This window comes from Trachypithecus francoisi, unplaced genomic scaffold (assembly GCF_009764315.1).
Source record: "Trachypithecus francoisi isolate TF-2019V2 unplaced genomic scaffold, Tfra_2.0 Lachesis_group21, whole genome shotgun sequence".
NCBI lineage: Eukaryota > Metazoa > Chordata > Mammalia > Primates > Cercopithecidae > Trachypithecus > Trachypithecus francoisi.
In genome coordinates this window covers 1,427,995-1,452,304 of record NW_022681467.1, presented here as the reverse complement: position 1 = coordinate 1,452,304, position 24,310 = coordinate 1,427,995, and the positions used below count along the sequence as shown (strand labels likewise).

The following is a 24,310-nucleotide window of genomic DNA, read 5'->3' as shown; positions in this document are numbered from 1 at the left end:
AGCAACACTCCTGCCCCCATACCTGAAATGGTGAAACCGCTCCTGAGGAAGGAGGAGCACAGCTAGGGAGTGTGGAGAGTGTGGACCCGCCCCCCTCCCAGTTGGCCCATGTCCCTGCTGTGGGGTCGGTCCAGGTTAACAGCTGGCCAACAACTGGAAAGAAAGCGGGAAGGGAGCCTAGACAGGCCTCAGACAAGGAAGTACAAATGGGGGTGTGTGTGCCAAGCCCACTTAGTCTCCGTAGCGACATGCATGATGAAGCTGTAGTTGACTGTGAGGGCCAGGAGGCAGCCATTCCTGCACTTTAGGGTCTCCCTGAGGAGATTCTAGGAGCATATCCCATGCGTGGAGCACACACATGTGAAGGGCTGTAAGGCAGGGTGGCCGTGACAGCAAATGGGAAACATTTAGTTAGTGCCAGATGGGAAACAGCCGAGATGACCACAAGAGGCCAGGGCAGCGCAGCTAAGCAGAGTTCTGAAGGTTGGCTGAGACGTGTGGAGCAAGAAGTGAGGGCAGGAGGTGTCCACACAGGCCCTGTTGGAGCACAGCCTCTGTCCACACAGGGTGTCCCTGGCACGGGGAAGCTGGGAGGGGCTGGGGTATGGTAGATGAGGGCTTGCTGTGTTTCCTTTAGTATCTTTCTAGTTTGGGACTATAGGTGTGCATTACCTACTGAAAAATAAAAGCAGTCATTAAGAAATCTCCCCAGAGTGCTAAGACTATCTCCCCCTTGGCACAGCACTGCCAGAGGCGAGTGTGGGGCCACTTAGGGGGACCCAAGGAGGAGGTTGCCCTCTTTCCTTGGCCTCTCCCTGGTTTGGGGTACGGAGGACAAGTTGACCTGGGGCCCGACTCTGAGAAGATGTGCTCACACCATGTCCTGTTTCCTTCTCCAGAGGAGGTGACCACCGCGTGGAGCTTTACAAGGTGAGTGCAGGTGGCACCCACACCTGTTCCCTGGGCTGTTCTTTCCAGGGCAGGAAGTGAAGGGAGTCACCAGACTCACAGCTTGAGAGTTAACTATTGCTGGGCTGTTTCTGTGTGTTGACAGAGTCCTCCTACTCTGTTGCCCAGGCTGGAGCGCAGTGGCACGGTCACAGCTCACTGCAGCCTCGACCTCCTGGGCTCAAACTATCCTCCCACTTCAGCCTCCTAAAACTACAGGTGCATGCCACCACCACACCCAGCTAACTTTTGTTGTTTTTTTATAGAAATGAGGTCTCCCTGTGTTGCCCAGGCTGGTCTGGAACTCCTGGGCCTCCCACCTTGGCCTCCCGAAGTATTGGGATGACAGGTGTGAGCCACCATGTCTGACCTTTTGTTGGCCTTTTTAACACTGCCTTTGGATGGGTGTGCTGGAAGGTAGGGCCTTAGCTACCTCTGCTGTGACTGCCCATCACACTGCCTCTAGGCCTGGGCCCCAAAATCAGAATGTATGGGCTTGGTAGACCAAGTGCAGATATTGGCAGACTACATAAATGGCATTGGAAATTGTTTTTCAATGTTACATTACTTGTGTATAAAATGAAAAGAGAGGGCCGGGCGCAGTGGCTCATGTCTGTAATCTCAGCACTTTGGGAGGCCAAGGTGGGTGGATCACAAGGTCAGGAGTTCAAGATCAGCCTGGCCAAGATGGTGAAACCCAATCTCTACTAAAAATACAAAAAAAATTAGCCAGGTGTGGTGGCAGGCGTCTGTAATCCCAGCTATTCAGGAGGTTGAGGCAGAGAATTGCTTGAACCAGGGAGGCGGAGGTTGCAGTGAGCCAAGATGGCACCACTGCACTCCAGCCTGGGTGACAGAGCGAGACTCCGTCTCAAAAAAAATAAAAAAAGAAAAGAGAAACCAGGTGCCCCAGGTGCTACACTGACTGCCAGATCGCAGGCTCACCCCAGCAGGGGGTGCAGGCGGGATTTGAATCAGCTTTCAGGCACACAGTGGGAGCACCCACAGATCTCCCCACGTCCAGGGGGTGTCTAGGACAGGGCGTGCAGACCTTCACTTGTGCTTGGCTGCTTGATTTTGTTCTTCATCTGGTTATCTGGGTCTTGGAGCCGAAGAGCTACTCTTGGAACAGCCTCATTCTCCTCCCTTCAGAGGGCCATCTGCACTGGCCCACAGGACAGAAGGGGATACAGACAGAGGCAGGGGCACAGACAGAGGTAGGGGCACACTCAGCTCTGAGCTATTGGAGGATTTTACCCCTGGAGTAAATTGCATTAAGTCAGGAAAGGTGGGGAGAGTTTGAGAAGTGATTGGTTCTTTCTTTAGGTTTCTGTTAAAAGAAATGATTCACCCTACTGAGGTCAACAGGGCTGGAGCAGGTTGGCTCTGGGTATAGACTCTGCGGTGGCTAGGAGCTGGCAGGGAAGTGCAGGCTGCCCTGGGGAAGCACCCAACTCCCTCCCTGAAGAGGGGAGCTGTGATTCTGGGTGACGTGATGGTGCGGCAGCCTCCCCTGTTGCTCTGGGCACACCCCAGCAAGGGCACAGGAGCGTTGAGTAGTGATCTAAATGAGAGAGGTCAGCTAGTCTGTAGGGATTGAAAAAAAAGTAACAAAAAAATTGACAAGAGCTTAAAATCCAAGAAATACTGGGTTGCAGCAAGGTCCTCAGATGGGGTCTCTACACAGTATAGCCCTCCTCCTGGGGGTCTGCCATCACACTGCAGCACCGAGAGCTGTCTGTCCCCGGAGGAGGCCCCCCCAGAGGCTGCCCTGCAGCACGCGTGGAGCTGTGGCCTGGGACCTGGGACCTGCGGGAGTCTGCACCTGGCCCTCTAATTCTAAGCAGGAGGAAGGGGGATCCTTCCCTAGCGTCTAAGCAGCAAGAAGGGAGAGCCTTCCTATTCTCCCAGGCAGGGATGTCAACAGGTCCAGAAGCAGCAGTTGGCATCTGGGTTTCATAAAACCCAGCCGGGAGTCAGGCAGCATGTCACAGTCTTTATGAAGCTGCCACTATGCACAAGGCACGGGAGGGAAAGTCGGATGAGTTTAGTAAGCGGCAAGCTACCCTCAACACAGACGCTTGGATTTGTTGTCAAAGATGTTTATTTTTCTCTTTACAGGTGCTGAGTTCCCTTGGTTACCATGTGGTCACCTTTGACTACAGAGGTGAGATTTCTTTTGCAAGAGCATCTGAGCACATTTCCACTGCTTGCTGGCAGTATCCCATGGGCAGGCCTCACTTGAAGAGGCTCGGAGCAAGGCCAGCACCTGCTTTGGCTGTGCTGTGATGGTGTCCTGGGTCCTGACAAAGCCCCTGATGGAGCTGCTGGGAGAGCCCCTTCTGGTAGGGGAGGTGACTCAGCACCTGGAGCCCCCAGCAGATGCCCTGTCAGCAACTTTTTTTTTTTTTTTTTTTTTTGAGATAGGCTCTCACTTTGTCACCCAACCTGGAGTGCAGTAGCATGATCATAGCTCTCTGCAGCCTTGAACTCCTTTGCTCAAGGGATCCTTCTGCCTTAGCCTTTCAAGTAGCTGGGACTATGGGAATGCGACACCACACGCGCTACTTTTTTTTTTTTTTTAGTAGAAATGGGGTATTGCTATGTTGCCTAGGCTAGTCTCAGACTCCTGGCCTCAAACGATCCTCCTGCCTCAGCCTTCCAGAGTGTTGGGATTACAGGCGTGAGTCACTGCACCCAACCTGCAACATTTTAAATTAGAAGATCCTGTCTTTTTTGGACTCAGACTGTCTCTGCAGCTGGACGTCAGACACGGTTTATGCTCATCAAAGCTTGTCTTGTTAAAGTTATGAAGACAGTAAGAACTGTTAAGAAAGGCTGAGCACGGTGGGTCACACCTGTAATCCCAGCACTTCGAGAGGCTGAGGCAGGAGGATCACTTGAGGTCAGGAGTTTTTGACCAGCCTGGCCAACATGATGAAACCCCATCTCTACTGAAAATACAAAAATCAACTGGGCATGGTGGCTCGCACCTGTAGTCCCAGCTATTGGGGAGGCTGAGGCAGGAGAAGCGCTTGAACCTGGGAAGCGGAGCTTGCAGTGAGCCAAGATTGCACCACTGCGCTCCAGTCTTGGCGACAGAGCAAGAGTCCATGTCAAAAAAAGAAGAACTGTTAAGAGAGAAGATAGATTCTTCTGCACCTCAGCATTTCTGCTTTTTTGAATGAACCGGGGCTTGCCACTGAACATATCAAGAATCCACAGTTTGATATATACCAAGGACACTATGGCTTAATGGGCAACAGAAATAACTTGGTGTTAACAGTGAACAACTGGTTTGTTTTGGTTTTGGTTTTGGTTTTGCTTTGAGACAGGGTCTCACTCTGTCACCCAGCTGGAGTGCAGCGGTGTGATCTCCGCTCACTGCAACCTCTGCTTCCCAGGTTCAAGTGATCTTCCCAACTCAGCCTCCCTAGTAGTTGGGACCACAGGCACTCACCACTACACCTGGCTAATGTTGTTTTATTTTTTTTAAGAGAGGGTTTCGCCATGTTGCCCAGTCTGGTCTCGAACTACTGGGTTCAGTCAGTCTGCCCACGTTGGCCTCCCAAAGTGTTGGAATTACAAGTGTGAGTGAGCCACTGTGCCTGGCTGAGAGACTGTTTTAAAGTGTAGTCTGGCTGGGCATGGTGGCTCACGCCTGTAATCCCAGCACTTTGGGAGGCTGAGGCGGGCGGATTGCTTGAAACCAGGAGTTTGAGATCAGCCTGGGCAACATGGCAAAACTCTACCTCTACTAAAAATACAAAAAAGTAGCTGAGCGTGGTGGCAGGCGCCTGTAATCCCAGCTACTCGGGAGGCTGAGGTGGGAGGAAAGCTTGAGCCCAGGAGGCGGAGGTTGCAGTGAGCCAAGATCATGCCACTGCGCTCCAGCCTGGGTGACAGAGCGAGAGCCTGTCTCAAAAATTTCAAAAAGTGTATTCCACCATGTAGTCCTCAGTTGGAGAGATCAAAGAGTTGATGGCAGCGTGGCTGGCTGCCTTCACCTTCCAGGGGGGCAGGCGGTGTCTCTATCCTCAGACCAAGAGGAGATATGAGGGGGACAAAGGAGAGAGGCTGTCACCCGGATATGGGGGTTGTGTTAATTCTCTCTTGCTGCTGTAACATGTTAGCACAAACAGTGCTTTAAACCAGCACACGTGTAGCGTCTTGCAGTTCTGGAGGTCAGAAATTCAGAATCTGCAGCCCCCAGGCTGGAATCAGGGTGGGAGCAAGGCTCTCAGGGAGAATGCCTGGCTGCCCTTTCCAGCCGCCTGTGTTCCTTGGCTCACACCTCTTCCGTGATTGAATCCCAGGTCTTCTGGCTCTGACCCTGACTCCTCCCTTTTTCTCTGATGAGGACCCTTGTGGTTATTTTGGGCCCACCCAGCTTGTCCGGGATCACCCCCTTCTCAAGGCCAGCAGTTAGAGCTTTCATTCCTTCCATGCCCTTCATTCCCCAGCCATGTGACCCAACACATTCACAAGTGCCAGGGTCGTGGACACTTGTGGGGGCCGCCATGCTGCCTGCCACCCACAGGGAAGAAAGTTCCATCAGGATGACAGTTGTGGGCTGGGAGAAACTCCAGAATGAGGAGCGGGAAGTGGTGTGCCCTCTCCTTCTCTCCGTGCTGACACGGGTTCTCTTCTGCTGCATGCTAGAGACCTTAGGAGAGGGAGAAGGGGTGGTTTCTTTGCATTCATCTCCCCGCACTTCTGTCAGGAAATGAAATCCCACGCAGCACTTTCTGTTTCAGTTCTCGTGGAGTCTCCACGTTTCTAATTGGCACCAAGACTGCCAGCTCCGTCTCCAACTGTCCCTCTGTCTCTCTCATTACATCTACCTCTTTGTCTACATCCCTCTGCCTCCTGTCCCCGTCTCTGTGCCTGTCTCTCTATCCCTGTTAGTCTTCTTGCCTGTCTCTGTGCCTCTCTGTCCCTGTCTCTCAGTCTTCCTGTCTGTCTCTGTCTCCTGTCCCTATCTCTGTTCTTCTCTTTCTGTCTCATGTCCCCATACCCCTGCCTCCCAGCCTAGCCCTGGCCCTCTGCACAGCCTCCTCCCTCCTCTAGTGTCTGAGTCGGGAAACAGCAAGTCCTGCACTAACTGGGGGGTTTGCTTACACTGCACAACCTGCTCTTTCTGACCTTTGTGGTGCTTTCAGATCATCTGATGATGACTCACTGCTGGGCTGCTGGAAAGATAATTGCACTTCATCTTTGCTGGAGACTTGGGGGGGACCCTTGGGAGGTTGTAATTTTGGGGGCAGAGATGGTAGTGTTTTCCGTTACGCAAACAAGATGCTAATTAGACCCTAAGGGAAAATAGCCCCTTTCCCCTTCCTGGGTCAGAGTTGCCTTGCACCCAGACATGCCCTCCCTGTTCTGGGAGCATCCGGACTCCACTCCCATCCTGCCCCTGACCAAGCCTTCGGCCTTAAGGAGGTTGGTGTCCAGCCAGCGGCCCGGGGGCTGCTCATCTGACCACACCAGCTGCACTGATGCTCGTCGGGGCTCGGAGTGGGACACATGGATGCTGCTGGGGTTGGGGGGAGAAGTGTAGAGCTGAGGATGGTGGTGGCAAAGGCTTCCACTGCCTCAGACCTCACTAGCCTGTCTGTTAAGAAAGAGAGAGGGAGAAGGTGAGCTCACCCCCCTGCACAAGAGGGTGAGGCAAGCCGCAGCCCTGGCCTGAGGATGCTGGTGCCAGCTCTGAAGCTGTGTGATCTGTTGACTCAGCTTGTTGTTAGTTGCCATTCAAATTTGTAGCTCACCAACTTAGTGACCCTGTGAGGGGACGTCTGGTTTGTGCAGTCAGCAGGGGCAGGGCAGGGTTGCTGCTGGGCTGCCTTCCCCAGGGCTGGTGGGGATGTGGGGGTGTGCCCGTTCTCTCCACTGCTTGCTCTGCCCAGTGGCCTGGGTGGGTCTATGGACTCTGGAAGGCGGGCTGAGCGGGCCCTTCCCTGTCCCCTCCTGACCCTGGGCTCCCCTGGGGAGGTATGTTTGTCCAGGTTTTGTGAACTACCTTTGATCTCTCCGTCCTGCCGTTTCTCCCTCCCAGGTTGGGGTGATTCGGTGGGAACGCCATCTGAGCGGGGCATGACCTATGACGCACTCCACGTTTTTGACTGGATCAAAGCAAGAAGTGGTGACAACCCTGTGTACATCTGGGGCCACTCTCTGGGCACTGGGTAAGGGACCCCAGCAGGAGGCAGCCTTTAGTGGGAGCCAGTATTCCTGATGACTCCCATGCCTGGATCTAGAGAGCCCGCTATCCCTGAAAACCCTGTGGCACCATTAGTCCCAACCAGCCTTGCTCCCGTCCCCATGGCAGAGGCAGGAGGGGAAGTTCCAAAGATACTCCAAAGGATTTGAGCTCCTCGTCCAGAAAGTAGTTCAGGACAGACATAGGCCGTGGAGGTTGAGGCGTCTCCGCAGGGAGACTTGGCCCTGAGGAAGACGCGTCTTCAGAGCTGGGGGAGGGCACAGTGGGTGGTTTGCTTCTCACATAGGCCTGGACAGGAGGTACTTCCTCACACCCTTTGTGGGCAGCCTGAGTCATCTCTGCTGATGCGAGGTCCACAGTCTCTGCGGGAACCGTTGCTCTCGGCCCCTGTCCCCAGACCTTCACTGCCATTCCCTTTCTGCTGCCTTTCCCTTCAGGGCAGCCCTTTCTCCCAGCGCCTGAATGGCCTCTTGCAGGCTGGGAAGCATCCAGGAGAGGAGTGGGTGGGGGGCACTGGCCATCCTTTTGTCCGTTTGCATGGTCTGCCAGGTGTGGTCCTGGGATGGCGAGAGGCCCTGGGTGTGGTGGGCTCCAGGAGAGGTGCAGCCAGATGCTGGCTACCCCCACCCGACAGGCGGCCGTGCCAATGGGAGGGCATGGGCAGTGAGAGGCAGCAGGACACACCTTGGGGACAAGGAGACTGGCTGTGGGTACAACCCTCATTGCAGGGGTCACCTGTGGTAGGGCAGTCAGGTCACCCCCAGTGCTAGAGGGATCTCCATTTCCCCCACTCTGTCCTCAAACTCCAGTAGCTCCACAGACCCCATGGCTCCTCTGAGCACTTTCCAGCTTAAGGCCCATATCATCTCAAACAATTTTATCATAACTCAACTAAGCTGTTTTTCTTTTTTCCTAGTGTGGCGACAAATCTGGTGCGGCGTCTCTGTGAGCGAGGTGAGTGCCTTGTTGGGCCCCATCCGTGGCCGTGAGCATTCAGGGTGCTCCCCAGTCCCGGCCCTGCTGCAAGTGCTCAGCATCCTCACGGAGCAGCATGAGCTGGGCATTCTGGGGGGCCCGGGGCTGACCAGGCCGCCCTTCCCATGATACACCTGAGAAGCTGGGAGCCTCCCACAGGCCTGGCCCCAGAGAGGCTGCATCAGCAAGTCTGCTTTTTAGGAGTGACCGGAGCCATCTCCGGCGCGCCGCGGGTGACCCTGGAGCTATCTGAGGCGTGCCAAGGTGGATGCCTCGGGGGAGGCCCTGTGGTCTCCCTGTGCTTTCTGGGAGCCCCTCAGAGCCCCACAGGGCAGGTGTATGTCACTGGCTTCCTGCCCACCTCTCAGTTCCCTGTTTGTTTATCTAGAGACGCCTCCAGATGCCCTTATATTGGAATCTCCATTCACTAATATCCGTGAAGAAGCTAAGAGCCATCCATTTTCAGTGGCAAGTACATATTTTATTAAAAATTGACTTCTCATTATTGATAATTATAGAAATAACTCATTATTAAGATAATTGTAGAAATAACTAATTATAGGATAGGTTATGATGATTAAAAATTATTTAAATGTGCTAATGAATACAGATTTCATTAAAAATTAATACTAGTTTTGGCCACAGAACTGCCTGAGAAGTTTATAACCTGTAGCCAGGTGAAATGACAGGTCATAGTTGGGTCATGTGAGGGCAGCGAGACCCAGTGGAGGCCGGGTCCATGTGGTGTCATTGACTGCATTATATTGACAGCCCTGCCTTCCCGCTCAGGAGTGGAGCCGGGGGTGCCCCCCTCTCTGTGTATGAGGATAGTGCTTGGGGGGCTGACCTCTGTGGACCAGGGAGTCTGGCCTCCCAGTTGTATCTTGGGGAAAGGCCTGGGTGAACCCCAGTGGGAATTCTGGGTAAGCCAGGCCCTACCTAACCTGTGCCCTCCCCAGCTGGGAATGGAACCTTGGACCTTCTCTTAAAACCTAGCCAGTTATTTTCCCCTCCTTCTCACTCTGGTTTGTGATCCTCGTGCTCCCCACTGGCCATGGATTCTTGGGCCTGTGTCAGCCCATCGTGGCCTCATGCTGTTCTGTTACCGACCAGAAGAGCCTTTTATCTTATCTTACTTTTTGGTGCTGCTTTTCTTAAATTGTGTGAGGAAACTGTCCATAGACCCCATTTTCTCAGGGGTGGCGGCCCTGGTGTCTGCGGGAAGATTGGTTTCTGGGCAGGATTCCGGCCTGGCTGGGAGGTGCGGGAACACCATTTGCAGCGCAGCCCCTGCCATGCCAGTCTGTGGGGCCTGTCAGGTGATTCTTCTGTCCCTAGCAGCAAAGCCAGGACACGGCCAGGGCAGAAGGTGCCAGGGCACAGCTCTGATGGCCCCTTGGCAATGTCACCCCTGCTCCCTTAGGTAGGGTAGTTATGGGCAACGCCTTGTAGATTCCTGAACTTAAACTGTCTGCACCCTTGACCTTTGCCTGGATATCTTAACCAACACTTCTGAAAATGGTTTCCATCTTGTCTCCAGATATACCGATATTTCCCTGGGTTTGACTGGTTCTTCCTTGATCCTATTACAAGCAGTGGAATTAAATTTGCAAATGACGAAAAGTGAGTACTATGGGATAGGAACTAATTTTCCTATTTAGAAAAACTGAGAACCCTTGGATGAGCCTCTTTAGTCACAGTAATCAAATAGGATGGAATTCAGAGTATTTAGGGTCGTTCTCTAGCAAACAGGTTTAAAAAGGGAAAGCCTGCCAGGGACTGTGGTTCATACCTGTAATCCCAGCACTTTTTGAAGCTGAGGAAGGCAGATTGCTTGAGCCTAGGAGTTTGAGACCAGCCTGGGCAAAATAGCAGGACCCTGTCTCTACAAAAAATCCAAAAATTGGCCAGGTATGGTGGCATCATGTACCTGTGGTCCCAGCTACATGGGAGGCTGAGTTAGGAGGATCACCTGAGCCTGGGGATGTCAAGGCTGCAGAGAACCGTGATTGCACCACTGTACGCCAGCCTGGCTGACAGAGAAAGAAATAAGAAATCTGAAAAGATCATAGAAGTAAAGCAATATTAAAATAATACATAGTTTTTGTCCGTATAGTTTTTTTTTTTTTTTTTTTTTTTTTTTTTGAGATAGAGTCTTGCTCTGTCACCCAGGCTGGAGTGCAGTGGCGCAATCCGCTGACTGCAAGCTCTGCTGCCTCCCAGGTTCACGCTATTCTCCTGCCTCAGCCTCCCGAGAAACTGGGACTACAGGCGCCCGCCACCACGCCCGGCTAATTTTTTTTTGTATTTTTAGTAGAGACAGGGTTTCACCGTGTTAGCCAGGATGGTCTCGATCTCCTGACCTGGTAATCCGCCTGCCTCGGCCTCCCAAAGTGCTGGGATTACAGGGGTGAGCCGCCGCGCCCGGCCCCGGTTGTTTTATTTCAAAATGGTTTGTGATAGTCAAAACACATATTAAAACAGTGATATTAACTGGTTCGTCTTTCTTTCTTTCTTTTCTTCCCTCTCCCTCTCCCTCTCCCTCTCCCTCTCCCTCTCCCTCTCCCTCTCCCTCTCCCCTCCCTCTCCCTCTCCCTCTCCCTCTCCCTCTCCCCTCCCTCTCCCTCTCCCCCTTCCTTCCTTCCTCCTCCCTCCCTTCCTTCCTTCCTTCTTCCCTCCCTCCCTCCCTCCCTCCCTCCCTCCCTCCCTTCCTTTTCTTTCTTGACAGAGTCTTGCTGTGTCACCCAGACTGTAGTGCAATGGCGTGATCTCGGCTCACTGCAATCTCTGCCTCCCAGATTCAAGTGATTCTCCCTCCCGAGTAGCTGGGATTACAGGCACCCACCATCATGCCCCACAAATTTTTTGTATTTTTGTAGAGACAGGGTTTCACCATGTTGGCCAGGCTGATCTCGAACTCCTGATCTCAGGTGATCTCCTGCCTTGGCCTCCCAAAGTGCTGGGATTACAGGCGTGAGCCACTGTGCCCGGCTGATAACTAACTTATTCAGAAAGTGACTTTGCCTCAGCCATTTGATTTGTGTTTGGTTATAGAAAAATATTACAAAGTTTATTGTTAAAAATCTATTAGGTAGGCCGGGCGCGGTGGCTCAAGCCTGTAATCCCAGCACTTTGGGAGGCCGAGACGGGCGGATCACGAGGTCAGGAGATCGAGACCATCCTGGCTAACATGGTGAAACCCCGTCTCTACTAAAAAAATACAAAAAACTAGCTGGGCGAGGTGGCGGCGCCTGTAGTCACAGCTACTCGGGAGGCTGAGGCAGGAAAATGGCATAAACCCGGGAGGCAGAGCTTGCAGTGAGCTGAGATCCAGCCACTGCACTCCAGCCTGGGCGACAGAGCGAGACTCCGTCTCAAAAAAAAAAAAAAAAAAATCTATTAGGTAAACCAAAAGTTAACTATTCTAATTAAGGGTTCTTTTTTTAAACCTTTTTCAGATTGTATTGACATTGTCTCTGTGACATTTTTATATCATGGATTTTGATTTCTTTAAAAAAGAGGGAAAGTAGGCTGGGCACGGTGGCTTACGCCTGTAATCCCAGCACTTTGGGAGGCTGAGGTGAGTGGATCACAAGGTCAGGAGATCGAGACCATCCTGGCTAACACAGTGAAACCCTGTCTCTACTAAAAATACAAAAATTAGCCGGGTGTGGTGTCTTGCACCTGTAATCCCAGCTAATCAGGAGGCTGAGGCAGGAGAATCACTTGAACCCGGGAGGTGGAGGTTGCAGTGAGCCGAGATGGCGCCACTGCACTTCAGCCTGGGCCACAGAGCGAGACTCTGTCTCAAAGAAAAAAGAGGGAAAGTAAAACACCCTATAAATATTTAATTTAATTTGAAACAGAATATGGAAAAAAAAATGGAGTATTTTTTCCCCTCAAGTATGTTTTGGTTCTAAAAATAAAAATAGAAAAAAGTTCAGCAAATATTTTAAGCAACAAACTGTGCTTGTTTGTAAATATTACTGTTTTGGAACTTGAAAAAGAATTATCCAGGCTGAGTGCGGTGGCTCACGCCTGTAATCCCAGCACTTTGAGAGGCTGACACAGGTGGATCACCTGAGGTCAGGAGTTCGAGATCACCCTAACATGGTGAACCCCAGCTCAACTGAAAATACAAAATTAGTTGGGCGTGGTGGTGCATGCCTGTAATCCCGGCTACTTGGGAGGCTGAGGCAGGAGAATCGCTTGAACCCGGGAGGCAGAGGTTGCAGTGAGCCAAGATCATGCCATTGCACTCCAGCCTGGGCAACAAGAGCGAAACTCCGTCTCAAAAAAAAAAAAAAAAAAGAAAAGAAAAGAAAAAGAATTATCTGAATGAACTGGATTCCTTCTTAAAAAACAAGGTTTCGGCTGGGTGTGGTGGCTCACCACTGTAATCCCAACATTTTGGGAGGCTGAGGCAGGCAGATCACAAGGTCAGGAGTTTGAGACCATCCTGGCCAATATGGTGAATCCCTGTCTCTACTAAAATACAAAACAATTAGCCGGGCGTGATGGTGCACACCTTTAGTCCCAGTTACTCGGGGGGCTGAAGCACGAGGCAGAGGTTGCAGTGAGCTGAGATTGCACCACTGCACTCCAGCCTGGCGAAAGAGCAAGACTTGTCTCAAAAAAAATAAAACAAAGCAAGTTTGACCCTGGGTGAGACCCCCAGCCTCAGCTCACTGGAAGTCAGGGGCACAGCTCTGAGGGCCGGAGGGGCTTTCCTGAGCTCAGGTGGGCCGTGGGCCGGGAAATCCCAAGTACTGCCGCTTCCTTCAGAGCCTCTGGTCAGAGGGAGGCTCTGACCAGAGCCTCATCATTTTCGCACATCAGAAAAGCCTTACTGGGAAGCAAGAGTGTGTGCCTCCTGCCAGCAGCAGAGACAGGGAGGGGGCTCCCCACCAGGTCCTGCTCCAGGTGCCAGGAGTGTGCCAGCGCTGCCCTCATGGAGCACACAGCCCTGTTGGGGATAAAGGAGACTTGGGTCAGGTGCCACCTCAGTGAGGGCCACACAGGACAGCCCAGGCTCCGCCGGTCCTGGCAGCCCATGCTTTTATTATGTGGTTTGCTGAAGGATTTGGATCTATCAAACCTACTGAAAATCCTAAATCACTTCTAAATGTTCAGAGTTGGAGTGACCATAAATGTCACTTACACAAAGATAAATTAGAGGACATTGACTTTTTTTACCAGCAGATTCGTAGTAGCATTCATTTACACTAAGTTTCTTGGCCCACCTGAATTATTCAGCTTAAAAATAATTGTTTTGTGACTTTTAAAGAATATATATGGTGGAAAAATAATCATTTTCAATTTTTAGAAGACATTCCCGGGGCCAGTTATATAGCTGTGATTGACACCTGTCATCTAGCTGGAATAGATGTTCATAGAGACAATGAAGAGTTAACTTTCGGTTGTCTAGTAAAAAGAAATCCAGCAGAAATCGGACTGTTCCGTGAAACACACCCTGAACCCAGATCCCTGCCACGTTCAGAGGGTCTGGGCAACTCTGTCCTTTCCTGGTCTTGGCCTAGCCCCTTTTCCCTCCCACAGTGTGAAGCACATCTCCTGTCCCCTACTCATCCTGCATGCTGAGGACGACCCGGTGGTGCCCTTCCAGCTTGGCAGAAAGGTGGGTCCTGGCCTCTGCCTCTGGTGTAGCTGGCATCTTGCACACTCAGCCAGTGTGGGTGGGCCAGGCTGGGAGTGGGCAGGCGGGAAGGCAGCCCCTGCATACTGCATCATGGGCCGTGCACCAGCCACATCAGGCTCAGGAGGCCACCTCATCCTCCCTGCGTCACCTCCAGGCTGCTTCGGAAGGACATGGGAGGTCTGGTGTCAAGGTTGGGCAGAGGCCCACTGATGCTGTCTCCAAGAAGAACTATGAAAAATAAGCAGATAGTTCCCAGTCCTCACACAGGGGTTCTCAGGGCAGGCTGCCTGTGTTATCAGAGCCCAGGCCAACCTGGCACTCGGCTGGAAGGGCTCATCAGTTATGGGCTGAAGGCAAAGAACCCCTTGATGAGGATCTGCCAAGCCCATTGCAGGGGTCACAGTCAAAATGGATACAGAAACTTCTAGCTCTGCAGGATGCAGAGCTGCCCAGCAGCGTACAGCTCAGGCCCACCCACCCTTGCCGACATGGGAGGGAGGGGGCTGAGATGGGCACATCAAGCCCATCTTAGCTAAGCCTGAGGCACATACCCTTTGTCCCAGCTCCCTAAGACTGTGCCATCCCTGCCATCAGAGCCTCCCAGGCACCTGGTCTGGCCCATCCACCTAGCCACGCTCCAGAGGAAGGGCAGTCTGGAAGGTGTGAGGACAGTATCTTGAGTGGTGTGTGTGCCAAGGAGCCAAGCCTGGGGCCTGGCTCCTGCCAGCCCACCCCTGGGCCTCCTGGTTGTGACTGGCTGTGGCAACAAGCAGTGTTATGTGGGACTCTGGACTGGTTTCTATTGAAGGGGAGGCTGCCAAGCTGATGTTCCTCAGGCTGGGACCCCCATGCCAGGCCACTGCCTCAGTCTCTGACCCCTTTCTCTCCCCAGCTCTATAGCATCGCTGCACCAGCTCGAAGCTTCCGAGACTTCAAAGTTCAGTTTGTGCCCTTTCATTCAGACCTTGGCTACAGGCACAAATACATTTACAAGAGCCCTGAGCTGCCACGGATACTGAGGTGAGACATTCTCTTCCCACCCAGGGCCTTCGTCTGGGCAGCAGTGGCTCACATCTAAGCATGCAGCAGGTGGCAGCTGCTGAAGCTGCTCGGGGGGCCTCAGCGGGGCCAGGAGTCACAGTGATTTGGGAGCCTTCCATTTCCTTGGCAGAGGGGTGTGAGGGAGTGCCTCTCTCCCGCTCCAGGACTGTTCCCATGATCATGCAGGGTAAGCCGCCTCCCTGTTGTACAGGATGTACAGACTCACACAGACCCACACAGAGGGGCACACATGCTCACAGGTGGCCACACATTTGAGAGCACTCAGACACAGACACCCCAGATGCTCGCAGACCTCAGATCTCTTCCACACACCTCTCAGATGTACATGCTGCCCCTGGGCCAGCTCCTCAAAAGCCTGTTTGTCCCCAGCTGCTTCCTGAAGGGATGCTGTGCTCCGGACTGCCCTGCACTGGCAGGACATGGGCGCCAGCCCAGAGAGCCATGAGTACCTACCTGGGCCTTAGTGCAGAGCCCAAGCCTGAGGGTGAGGCCTTGGCAGTAGTGACACGGGCAGCGTGTGGAACGGACCAACCCCCAGCCTTCTCTGTACTGCCCTGGGCCCTATGCAGGTTGCTGCCCAGACTCGCCTACCTGCCTGTCAGAGGACCCAGGCTCCACCCCACCTTCTGGCTGGTGTGGCCTTGGGCAAGATGCTAACCCTCCCTGTGCAGGGGACAAGGCTTCCGAGCCCAAGAGGGCATGTGGTACTTCGACCCTGAGCACTGGACCCATGGAGGAGCTGCTGCTAATGGTGATAGGGTTTTTTGTTGTGTCGTGCCAGTCGGCTCCAAAAAGTAGGTCAAGGTGCCAGTTTCTCCCAGAAGGGGACTGAAATTGGTGGCCTGAATTGCCTCCCAGTGCTGTATATCCTATGAGTAATTCTACTGCAAACTTCTGCTTTTCTCCAGCCGCCTTTGGAAGTTCCAGAAGCAAAGCTGTGTCCCCTTAGCGGTCTGCCATTCCTGGGCACAGGGACCTGGGTTGCTGAGGGGACAGTGGGCTCAAAGAGTATGGGTTTGCTTTGCGGTTATAATTTTCCCTATTATAAAAGGAAGATTATAGAAAATTTAGACCAGAGAATAGCTCTAAAATTGAGGGTCAAGAATCAGAGGCCTTGTGTCCGTGCCTGTGTGTTGGCCTTTGACTTGGCACCGTGCTGCTTGCGCCCTGCCTAACTCACTGAATGCTGCTCTGGGCTACAGCGAGTCCTCACAGGGCTCTTGGCTGCCTCCTCTCTGCACAGCCTCTGCTTCCTTAGATAGCAATGTGAGGACTGGGGAGAAGTATCTTTGCTCAAATCTGAGCTCACATGATTGGCTCCTGATTGTCCTGTGGTCTAGGGAATTCCTGGGGAAGTCGGAGCCTGAGCACCAGCACTGAGCCTGGCTGGGGGAAGGAAACATGAAGACCTCTGCCCTCCTCCCATTTTCCTCCAGTCAGCAGCCCGGCATCCTGGAGCCCCGGGGGGCCAGCACCTGCAATGCTCAGGAGCCCAGCTTGCACCTGGAGAGGACTCAGATGCCAGGTGGGGAGGACCCTGCAGGCCTGCAGTGCACGGAGGCCTGAGCATGGCTCTGTGTGGAAAGCGTGGGTGGCAGGCATGTGGCTCTCCTTGCCGCTACGCAACCTGAGATCTTGTTGGGAGACTTATTGACAGCAGGCAGCCTTCACTGCCTGGTTGATGCTGTACTGAGCTGGGCAGGGGGAGTCTGGGCAGGGGACTCTTAGGGCTCAGGACCATGCTGAGCTTTCCGGCACCACCCACAGAGAACATGGGGTCCAGGTTCTTTCTGCCCCTTCCCAGCACATGCAGAATGACTCCAGTGGTTCCATCGTCCCCTTGCCCTGTGTACCTGCTTGCCTTCCTTGGCTGCCCTGCCTCCTCTGGGCTGGCCCACTCACCCACAGTGGAGGTGCCCAGGATCTGTACTTCCTCCCCTTTCACCCACCTGTACGCCTAACCTGGCCTTAGATTGAGCTTTATTTAAGAATAAAATTGTGGTGGTGGTCCTTTTGTCTCTCTGCAGCGCGAGAAGGGTCAATGTTGCCTCCTGCCCCGCACACTCTCAAAGCCCCAGAGCCGCCCACAGCCCCAGCCAGGCTCAGAGCTCAGCCTCTAGCCGCTTTGGAGCCACTCCATGACTCAGCCTCGGGCTATGAAATTTCCATTCCCAGCAGCTCAGAAATTTGTAAGGAGTAGGAAGTTTTGTTCGCCTGCCCACCCCTTTCTCCAGGTTGCAGGCCCAGCATCAGCAGCTGTGGGCTGCCAGGGAGCCCAGAGGTCCTTGCGGTTACACTCCCTCTTGGCTGGGGTACCCTGAGCTACCTACAGTGGCTCTCAAATCTAGAGAACTCTTTTCCTACACAGGGGAGCGGCTGAGTAGACATTCCTCCTGAGGTCAGTCATGAAAACGCTGGCCGCCTTCCTGGCAAGGGTATGCCCTGGCTCCTAGTCTTTAATTAGGGTGTCATTTCTGTTCTGCCCACCCATGGCCCCAGAGACACCACCTGCCCCTGGGTTGGGATCTCCCTGCACGGCCATCTGAGCCGGGAACCCACATGGCATCCCAGACTGTCTCTGTGAGGCCATAGGAACCCCTAGGGGAGCCAGGCAGCCCCTTCTTTAGGATGCAGGTCGACTCCAGCACAGAGCCCGAGGCTGCTCTCCTGGCCTTGTCCCGCACTGTGGCTCCTGACCACAAAGCAGAGGCAACCTGCTCTACCTGGGCTGCCCTTCGTCTTTTCCTCATTTTTTTGTCCATGTAAGCTACTTTGGATCCTTGGCTGGGGGACTGCGGCAAGATATAAACTAACAATACAAGCTCCTAGTGGGTGTTTTCTGTTTTTTGAGACAGTCTCACTCTGTTGCCCAGGCTGGAGTGCAGCGGCATAATCATAGCTCACAGCAACTTCCACCTCCTGGGCTCAAGCAGTTCTCCCACCTCAGCCTCCCACGTAGGTGGGACTACAGGCACATGCCACCATGCCCAGCTAATTCTTGTATGTTTTGTAAAGATGGGGTTTTGCCACATTGCCCAGGCTGGTCTCGAACTCCTGAGCGATCCTCCTGCCTTGGTCTGTCAAAGTGCTGGGATTACAGGCATGAGCCATTGCACTCATCCAAGCTGCTAGTGTTTTTTACAAAACTGACAGATGCAGATCAGAGCGAGATGGGTGCACTGTGTGGCAGCTGCTCCGCCATCACCTGTCAGCTCATTACATCCAAGTGCCCTACCCAGGGCTGCTGAGCTCCGTTGTCCAAGCAACTAATCCCTGGGAGAGAACCCCACAGACCTGGGGAGGCAGACTCCCAGGGCACCATCTTGGTGCCGCCCACCCAGGTGCATGGTGGGTGTGGGGATGAGGACAACCTGGCAGCAGCAAGCCCTGCACGAGCAGGTCTCGGGCCAAGGATGCCCACGGCACTCTGGCATCCCAGTTTTTTGGGTCTTCAGGGTAGCACTGAGCCCTAGGCTCGTTTCTCCCGATTTCTTCATCTGCAACTGTACAATTGAGGGGGATGTTTTGGTCCCCAGGGCCAGGAGTGGGAAACAAAAGCCGCAGGTGCAAAGGGGCCAGCACAAGTCACACCAGAAAGGCCAGTGTTTCTTATCCCCAGATAGCATGTTTAGTAACGGCTGGATTTGATAGGATTTTAAGAAAATAGCTAGCTTGGCCAGGAACAGTGGTTCACAACTGTAATCCCAGCACTTCGGGAGGCTGAGGTGGGTGGATCACCCGAGGTCAGGAGTTTGAGACCAGCCTGGCAAACATGGCGAAACTAAAAATACAAAAATTACCCAGGTGTGGTGGTGGGCGCCTGTAATCCCAGCTACTCAGGAGGCTGAGGCAGAATTGCTTGAACCCAGGAGGTGGAGGTTGCAGTGAGCCAAGACCACACCACTGCACTCCAGCCTGGGCAACAAAAGCAAAACTCCATCTCAAAAAAAAAAAAGCTAGCTGTTCAGGCACACATGGCCCCCGGTCCCACACCTCGTGGAGATGCAAACTTTTCTGCCCTCAATGCCAGAATGATGGGGTATAATTCAGCCCCAGCTCTAGTTTCAGAGGGAGAACCTGCAGCCCACTTGCAGGTCTCATCGCTGCACTGGCACCACCCTGGGCCTCAGGCCTATGTTCTCTGCTTCCCACAGCCTCACAATACCACCTGCAGTTAGTGAAACACAGACCCCACATCAGCCAACCACAGCCACAAAGGTTTCATCAGTTTATCTCACAAGTCAGTAACAATGAGGGGCACAGTGGTGGTCAGGGTGGTGGCCCCAGTGACCAGCTCAGGGAGTATGGCCTCCTCCACACAGCCACTGCCTGGGACAGATGCTATCAGGGCACGACCATGGCCCAGCACTTGCCCCACTCAATAAACGGCTGTAGTGCTCTGGTGGGCTGTGCACCACGTGCAGATCCTCCTGGTGGGCACTGGAGGCCAGGGTGAAAAAGGGCCTCCCTGCAGCCCAGATCCAGCATGCAAGGTGCTAGATTTCTCAGCAGTTCCACAGGGAAGGACAGTAGCCTGTTCCCTGCTCTCTCTCTCGGGCAATGGGAGGCAGGCTGGCAGCCTTGGGGAGGGGCAAAGCTGTGAGGGGCTCACCCCCACTTCCCAGTGCCAGGCCTGCTGTCCATGCAGAGCAGAAATGGGTTCTTCTGGGACCACTGGTCCTTCTTCCAGATGAGGCTGTGGCACTGGTGGAAAGGGAGGGAGAATGGAGCCTGGCTCTTGTGTGTACAACAGGAAATGCACATCAGGACACAGCGGGAGTCAGAAGGAGGGCACAGACCTGCCCCCAGCCAGACAGAAAATGGGCCTCCCCAAGCACAAAAGTGACCAAGTACAATTTTCAGTTGCTAAAACAAGACTAGTTTCATTTCCATGTGTAGTTTTCTCTTTTGAATAAGCAAAACCAAGCTAAGCTACATCAGCCAACTTCATCTTGACCAAGACCTCTGAGACAGCAGACACAAGCACCCACTCCAGTGTACCCCTCAGTCACCCGAGTTCCCAGCACCCACACAATGCCCAGGATGGCTACAAAGGGAAAGCCCCATCTGGGTCCATGACCCATATACCAGGTGCAGAGCCAGGACAGAGGACAGAGGGCTGTGAAGGCGATACCTGGAGGATCCGGCCCCTCCCAGCATGGCCAGGAGGCAGAGCTGGGCAGGGTGACGGGGGCTACATGGGGCGTGGCCCTTCCCTGTGGCTGGCCGCCCAGATGCTGCAGTAATACGTCCCCAGGCTTCACTACAGTCATTGGCCCAGACCCCAGAATCCAGAGGCTCAACACTAAAGACATCGGCTAATACATAGCAAGATGCGTGCAAAGTTCTAGGGGAGCCCAGCAGGCGACTTCACCTGCCACCCACTCTGGTACTGTCGACTCTGCACAAACCTCCCCTTTGTACTGTCAACTCTGGCTTCCTTTACAAGAAACTAGGAGCACTTCTAGCACATTCCTTCCTTGCCCTGCTCTCTCAAAACCACCCTGACCCCCACGGCCCCTCCTGGAAACATGGTACTCAGAAAAGCAGGGACCACCAGCGGCTGGCAAAGTGCTTGGGGGAAAAAGGAGGTGCAAAGTCAGCAAGAAAACAAAAGCCCGCTGGTCCCGCCAAGGCAGGGTGCGCCTAGTCCCGGGGAATGTTGGGGGGCGGGATCTGCAGGTCGGAGGGCTCCACACCCCAGATCTCCCGTGCATACTCCGTGATAGTCCGGTCACTGGAGAACTTGCCCGAGCAGGCGATATTCCTGATGACCTTCTTGGTCCACCCCTTGGGGTTCTGCAGGGAAAGAGATGAAATTAGTCTCTGGTGTCACAGGGTTAGGGGCTGCTAACAGCATGGGATTCCAGAACTTTAGGACTGTTTCCAAATGAGCTCTGAGCCTTGAGGCTGTCCACTGGAAGAGGAGGACATTACAATCAATTGTTCGTTGAAAAGGGGACCCCACAGACCAGGAAAGCTACCATATACCTAGATACAGGAAGCAAGGAACTGGAGAGAAGGTCCCAGCCTTGACAATTCCTGCTAGGCGGCCGGGCGCGGTGGCTCACGCCTGTCATCCCAGCACTTTGGGAGGCCGAGACGGGCGGATCACGAGGTCAGGAGATCGAGACCATCTTGGCGAACACGGTGAAACCCCGTCTCTACTAAAAAATACAAAAAACTAGCCGAGCGAGGTGGCGGCGCCTGTAGTCCCAGCTACTCGGGAGGCTGAGGCAGGAGAATGGCGTAAACCCGGGAGGCGGAGTTTGCAGTGAGTTGAGATCCGGCCACTGCACTCCAGCTCGGGCGACAGAGCGAGACTCCCTCTCAAAAAAAAAAAAAAAAAGAAAATTCCTGCTAGGGCATGGCCCCCAAGACGACGATAGGGATAGCACCAGGTAAGAACTGTCCAGGCAGGGGCCAGGTGCAGTGGCTCATGCCTGCAATCCCAGCACTTTGGAGGCCAAGGCGGGCAGATCACAAGGTCAGGAGATCGAGACCATCCTGGCTAACACGGTGAAACCCCCATCTCTACTAAAAATACAAAAAATTTGCCGGTTGTGGTGGCGGGCGCCTGTAGTCCCAGCTACTCAGGAGGCTGAGGCAAGAGAAAGGCGTGAACCTTGGAGGCGGAGTTTGCAGTGAGCCGAGATCGCACTACTGCACTCCAGCCTGGGTGATAGAGCGAGACCCTGTCTCAAAAAAAAAACAAAACAAAAACAAAACAAAACTGCCCAGGCAGATCCAGTACCAGGGGACATGGCCAGGCACTCTCCTTCCACCAGGGAGCCTCACAGCTGCCGCAAGCTGCAGCTTGCACCAGGCCAGGCTTTCCTCGAGGCCAGCCCTGACTAAGGGAAGAGAAGGTCCCTCCCAGGGCCCTGCCCGGCACTCAGTTTCCAGGCCCCAGGCCCCACGTTCTTTTCTTGGCCATTAGGAGCTGTTTTTTCAAGGGAGGGAGTGACAGTGACAGCTTCCCTAAAGGCAGCCACAGCCGACTGATGACAAATCAGAAACACAAACCCCTCTGGCCTGGGCCAACAACCTACTCAGCTTGGGAAATAAACACTCCGACCCAACACGTCTACACGGACCCACCCAGCTGCTCCCCCAGCCTCTGGGCCCAGGAGCCTCACCCGGTACAGCTGGTCCACCTGTGCCTGGCACTGCACATAGGCTTCATAGTCTGCAAACACCTTGAACCTGGAATGGGAGAAAGGAGGCTGGGCCGGGGCAGCAGGGAGCCCTGCCCACACTGTCTCGAGGGGAGAGTCCTGGGGCAGGAGACCAGGCACCATCCACCTGGTCCTGCCTGGAGCGAAGGGGCCCATGCAGCTGGTCAGAGCCAGGCTGCACCGGGCCCATTTGGCCACAGGGCTTCTCTGTGAGCAAGGACTTATGTCCTGGGACGGTATTGCAGGAAAACCTTATTTGAACCCAACACTCCTTTAAATAAACTGGCGTTTAAAGTGCATCTTCCACACACAGGGCAGTTAGAGCTGCACATGGGAGAGGCCTCCTGGGCAGACAGTGGAGAGCCCATAGCACCTCCTCGGGACAGGGGGCACTTGCTGGGGAACAGCATCTCCATTTGCCGTCTTATCTCAAGTCTAACTGGGATTTGCCTACACAGGAAATTCTGACTTGCAGTTCCTGATGTGCTGAACAAAAATGCCAGATTTATGAATCTACAAATGCATTTCTGTTCACTATCGAGTCAGAAGCACACTTCACGAAATGCAGAGTTCACAATTTTAAAAGCACTTCCTTTATCACAGACCTCAGCAGGACCCAGGTTCCAGCCCGGATCCCAGCATGTGGTCAGAGCCGGTGTGACTGAAGCCAATAGGTGACACAGTCATTAAAGAGCAGCAGACAAAACTAACCCAAAGGCAGCTGAAAGGGGAGGACAGGTGAATTCCCAGCCCTCGCCAGACTCAACTTGTGCGGGCAGGGTAAAGAACTGCCCTGTGCTGCAAACCTTACATAAACCGTATCATGTGCTAACTTCACCGAAATAAAACGCTAACTACATTATAATGTTTCATCATTGCAAGTGAAATCCATTTTCACCACTGCCTGTCACTGGCACTGACACCTGCCCGGGTTCCACAGCCCTTGTGCGCCCCCTACCCCACCCCAGGGAGTTCTGGGCCCATGCTCCCTCTACTGGCCTCCTGGGACATGGCTGCCCCTGGGACTTCCAACCACCAGATGACACCCCCTCCTGCTCAGCACATTGGTCCACAAGGCCTGGGGGCTGGACTCTGCTGCTGTGTCTTGCTGCCCAGGGCCCCCTGGCATTGCCACAGGCCATCACACACTCCCAGCTGGGGTCTAAGGCTCTGCCCAGTAAGGTCTCATGGGCACAGTGAAGATGTCCTGAAAGCATGGGTTTCGCTCTCCAACAAGGTGGAAAATCCAACCCAGAAAGAGGACCCTCCCTCCCTCCCTCCCAGCCGGCCAGCCAGGACGCAGTCAGTCCCACCTGTCATGGTGCATCAGCATGTTCACGATGTCCCTGAAGCAGTCTGGCTCCTTGGGAGAAAAAAAGCCACTGCTGATCTGGTCCACGGCCTGCTTCAGCTCGGGCAGGCGGTCGTAGTACTCCCGGCATTGTACCTGCGAGGCAATGTGCCAGGAGTCAGCAGCCAGCACCCCAGGTGGGCCACCTTGGGGGACAAGCCACGTTGGTGCCTGGCACAGCCCCTGCCCCAGGATGGCCCTGGGAGCTCAAGGCCTGCACGGTCCACGGCAGCAGCCAGTGGCCATGGGTGGCTATGAGGCCCTTGACCAGGGACCCGCTCGAGCAGAGATGTGAAGTCAGGCTAAAGCCAATCCCATCTGCTCCTTTGACTATTAAAGAAATGTCATCACTAGCAGATCTGCTAGGATATACTGGCTCATGCCACATTCCTAGTGGAAAGGGCCGCTCAGAACTTGGTCACTGTGAAATCCTGGGCAGAGCTTTTGAAAAACAGACTGCCAGGGTGGCAGGAAGTGAAGTGGAGCACCCTTGGCTGGGACCTCAAAGATAGAAAAGGAAAAACGCAAGCAAGACCAGAGAGGACAAGGCAGAGCTAAGTGGGTGAGGGAAGGACGGGCAGACATGGACATCCCAGAACAGGACCCGGGCGGGAGAAGCTGTGTGAGGGTGCAGAAAGGGTGCATAGGCCTGTGTGCTCGGGCCGGTAAGGCACAGCTCTGACTTCAGATGGCATGTGCGGTTTCACCTGACTGCACCTAAGGCCTCACGGGCTCCCCAGCACTTCAAGACAATCAGGCAACACTGCCTTTTATTTGTAATTATCGCTTGGAATCAGCCCGTGCCAGATTCCTCATGAACGTCCAGGTCATGAAGAACAAGGAAAGACTGAGAATCTGTCACAGACCAAATGACACTGGGGAGACCTGATGGCCAAACACAGCTGAGTGCCCTG

General features: G+C 53.9%; 2 protein-coding genes across 8 annotated transcripts in view; one reads left to right on the top strand and one right to left on the bottom strand.

Moving 5' to 3' along the window:
* The window catches only part of ABHD12 (abhydrolase domain containing 12, lysophospholipase), a 97,557-nt gene extending 74,644 nt beyond the window's left edge, over positions 1-22,913 (top strand). For 2 of the 6 annotated variants that reach the window (XM_033185407.1, XM_033185413.1), the window contains exons 5-12: positions 900-930; positions 3,070-3,115; positions 7,007-7,136; positions 8,088-8,125; positions 8,535-8,614; positions 9,687-9,769; positions 13,706-13,830; positions 14,007-14,248. In XM_033185407.1, coding sequence (XP_033041298.1) covers positions 900-930; positions 3,070-3,115; positions 7,007-7,136; positions 8,088-8,125; positions 8,535-8,614; positions 9,687-9,769; positions 13,706-13,830; positions 14,007-14,233 — 760 coding nt within the window. In that variant the 3' untranslated portion in view covers positions 14,234-14,248. The other 4 variants (XM_033185411.1, XM_033185409.1, XM_033185412.1 and 1 more) reach the window with 4 other exon arrangements.
* The window catches only part of PYGB (glycogen phosphorylase B), a 60,641-nt gene continuing 55,394 nt past the window's right edge, over positions 19,064-24,310 (bottom strand). For both annotated transcript variants that reach the window (XR_004431079.1, XM_033185406.1), the window contains exons 18-20: positions 23,359-23,492; positions 22,007-22,073; positions 19,064-20,666 (exon numbers count right to left, since the gene is read on the bottom strand). Coding sequence is in view for 1 of the 2 variants with exons in the window: in XM_033185406.1 (XP_033041297.1) it covers positions 20,514-20,666; positions 22,007-22,073; positions 23,359-23,492 (354 nt within the window). In the remaining variant the exon portion in view is untranslated. The remainder of the gene's footprint in view (positions 20,667-22,006; positions 22,074-23,358; positions 23,493-24,310) is intronic.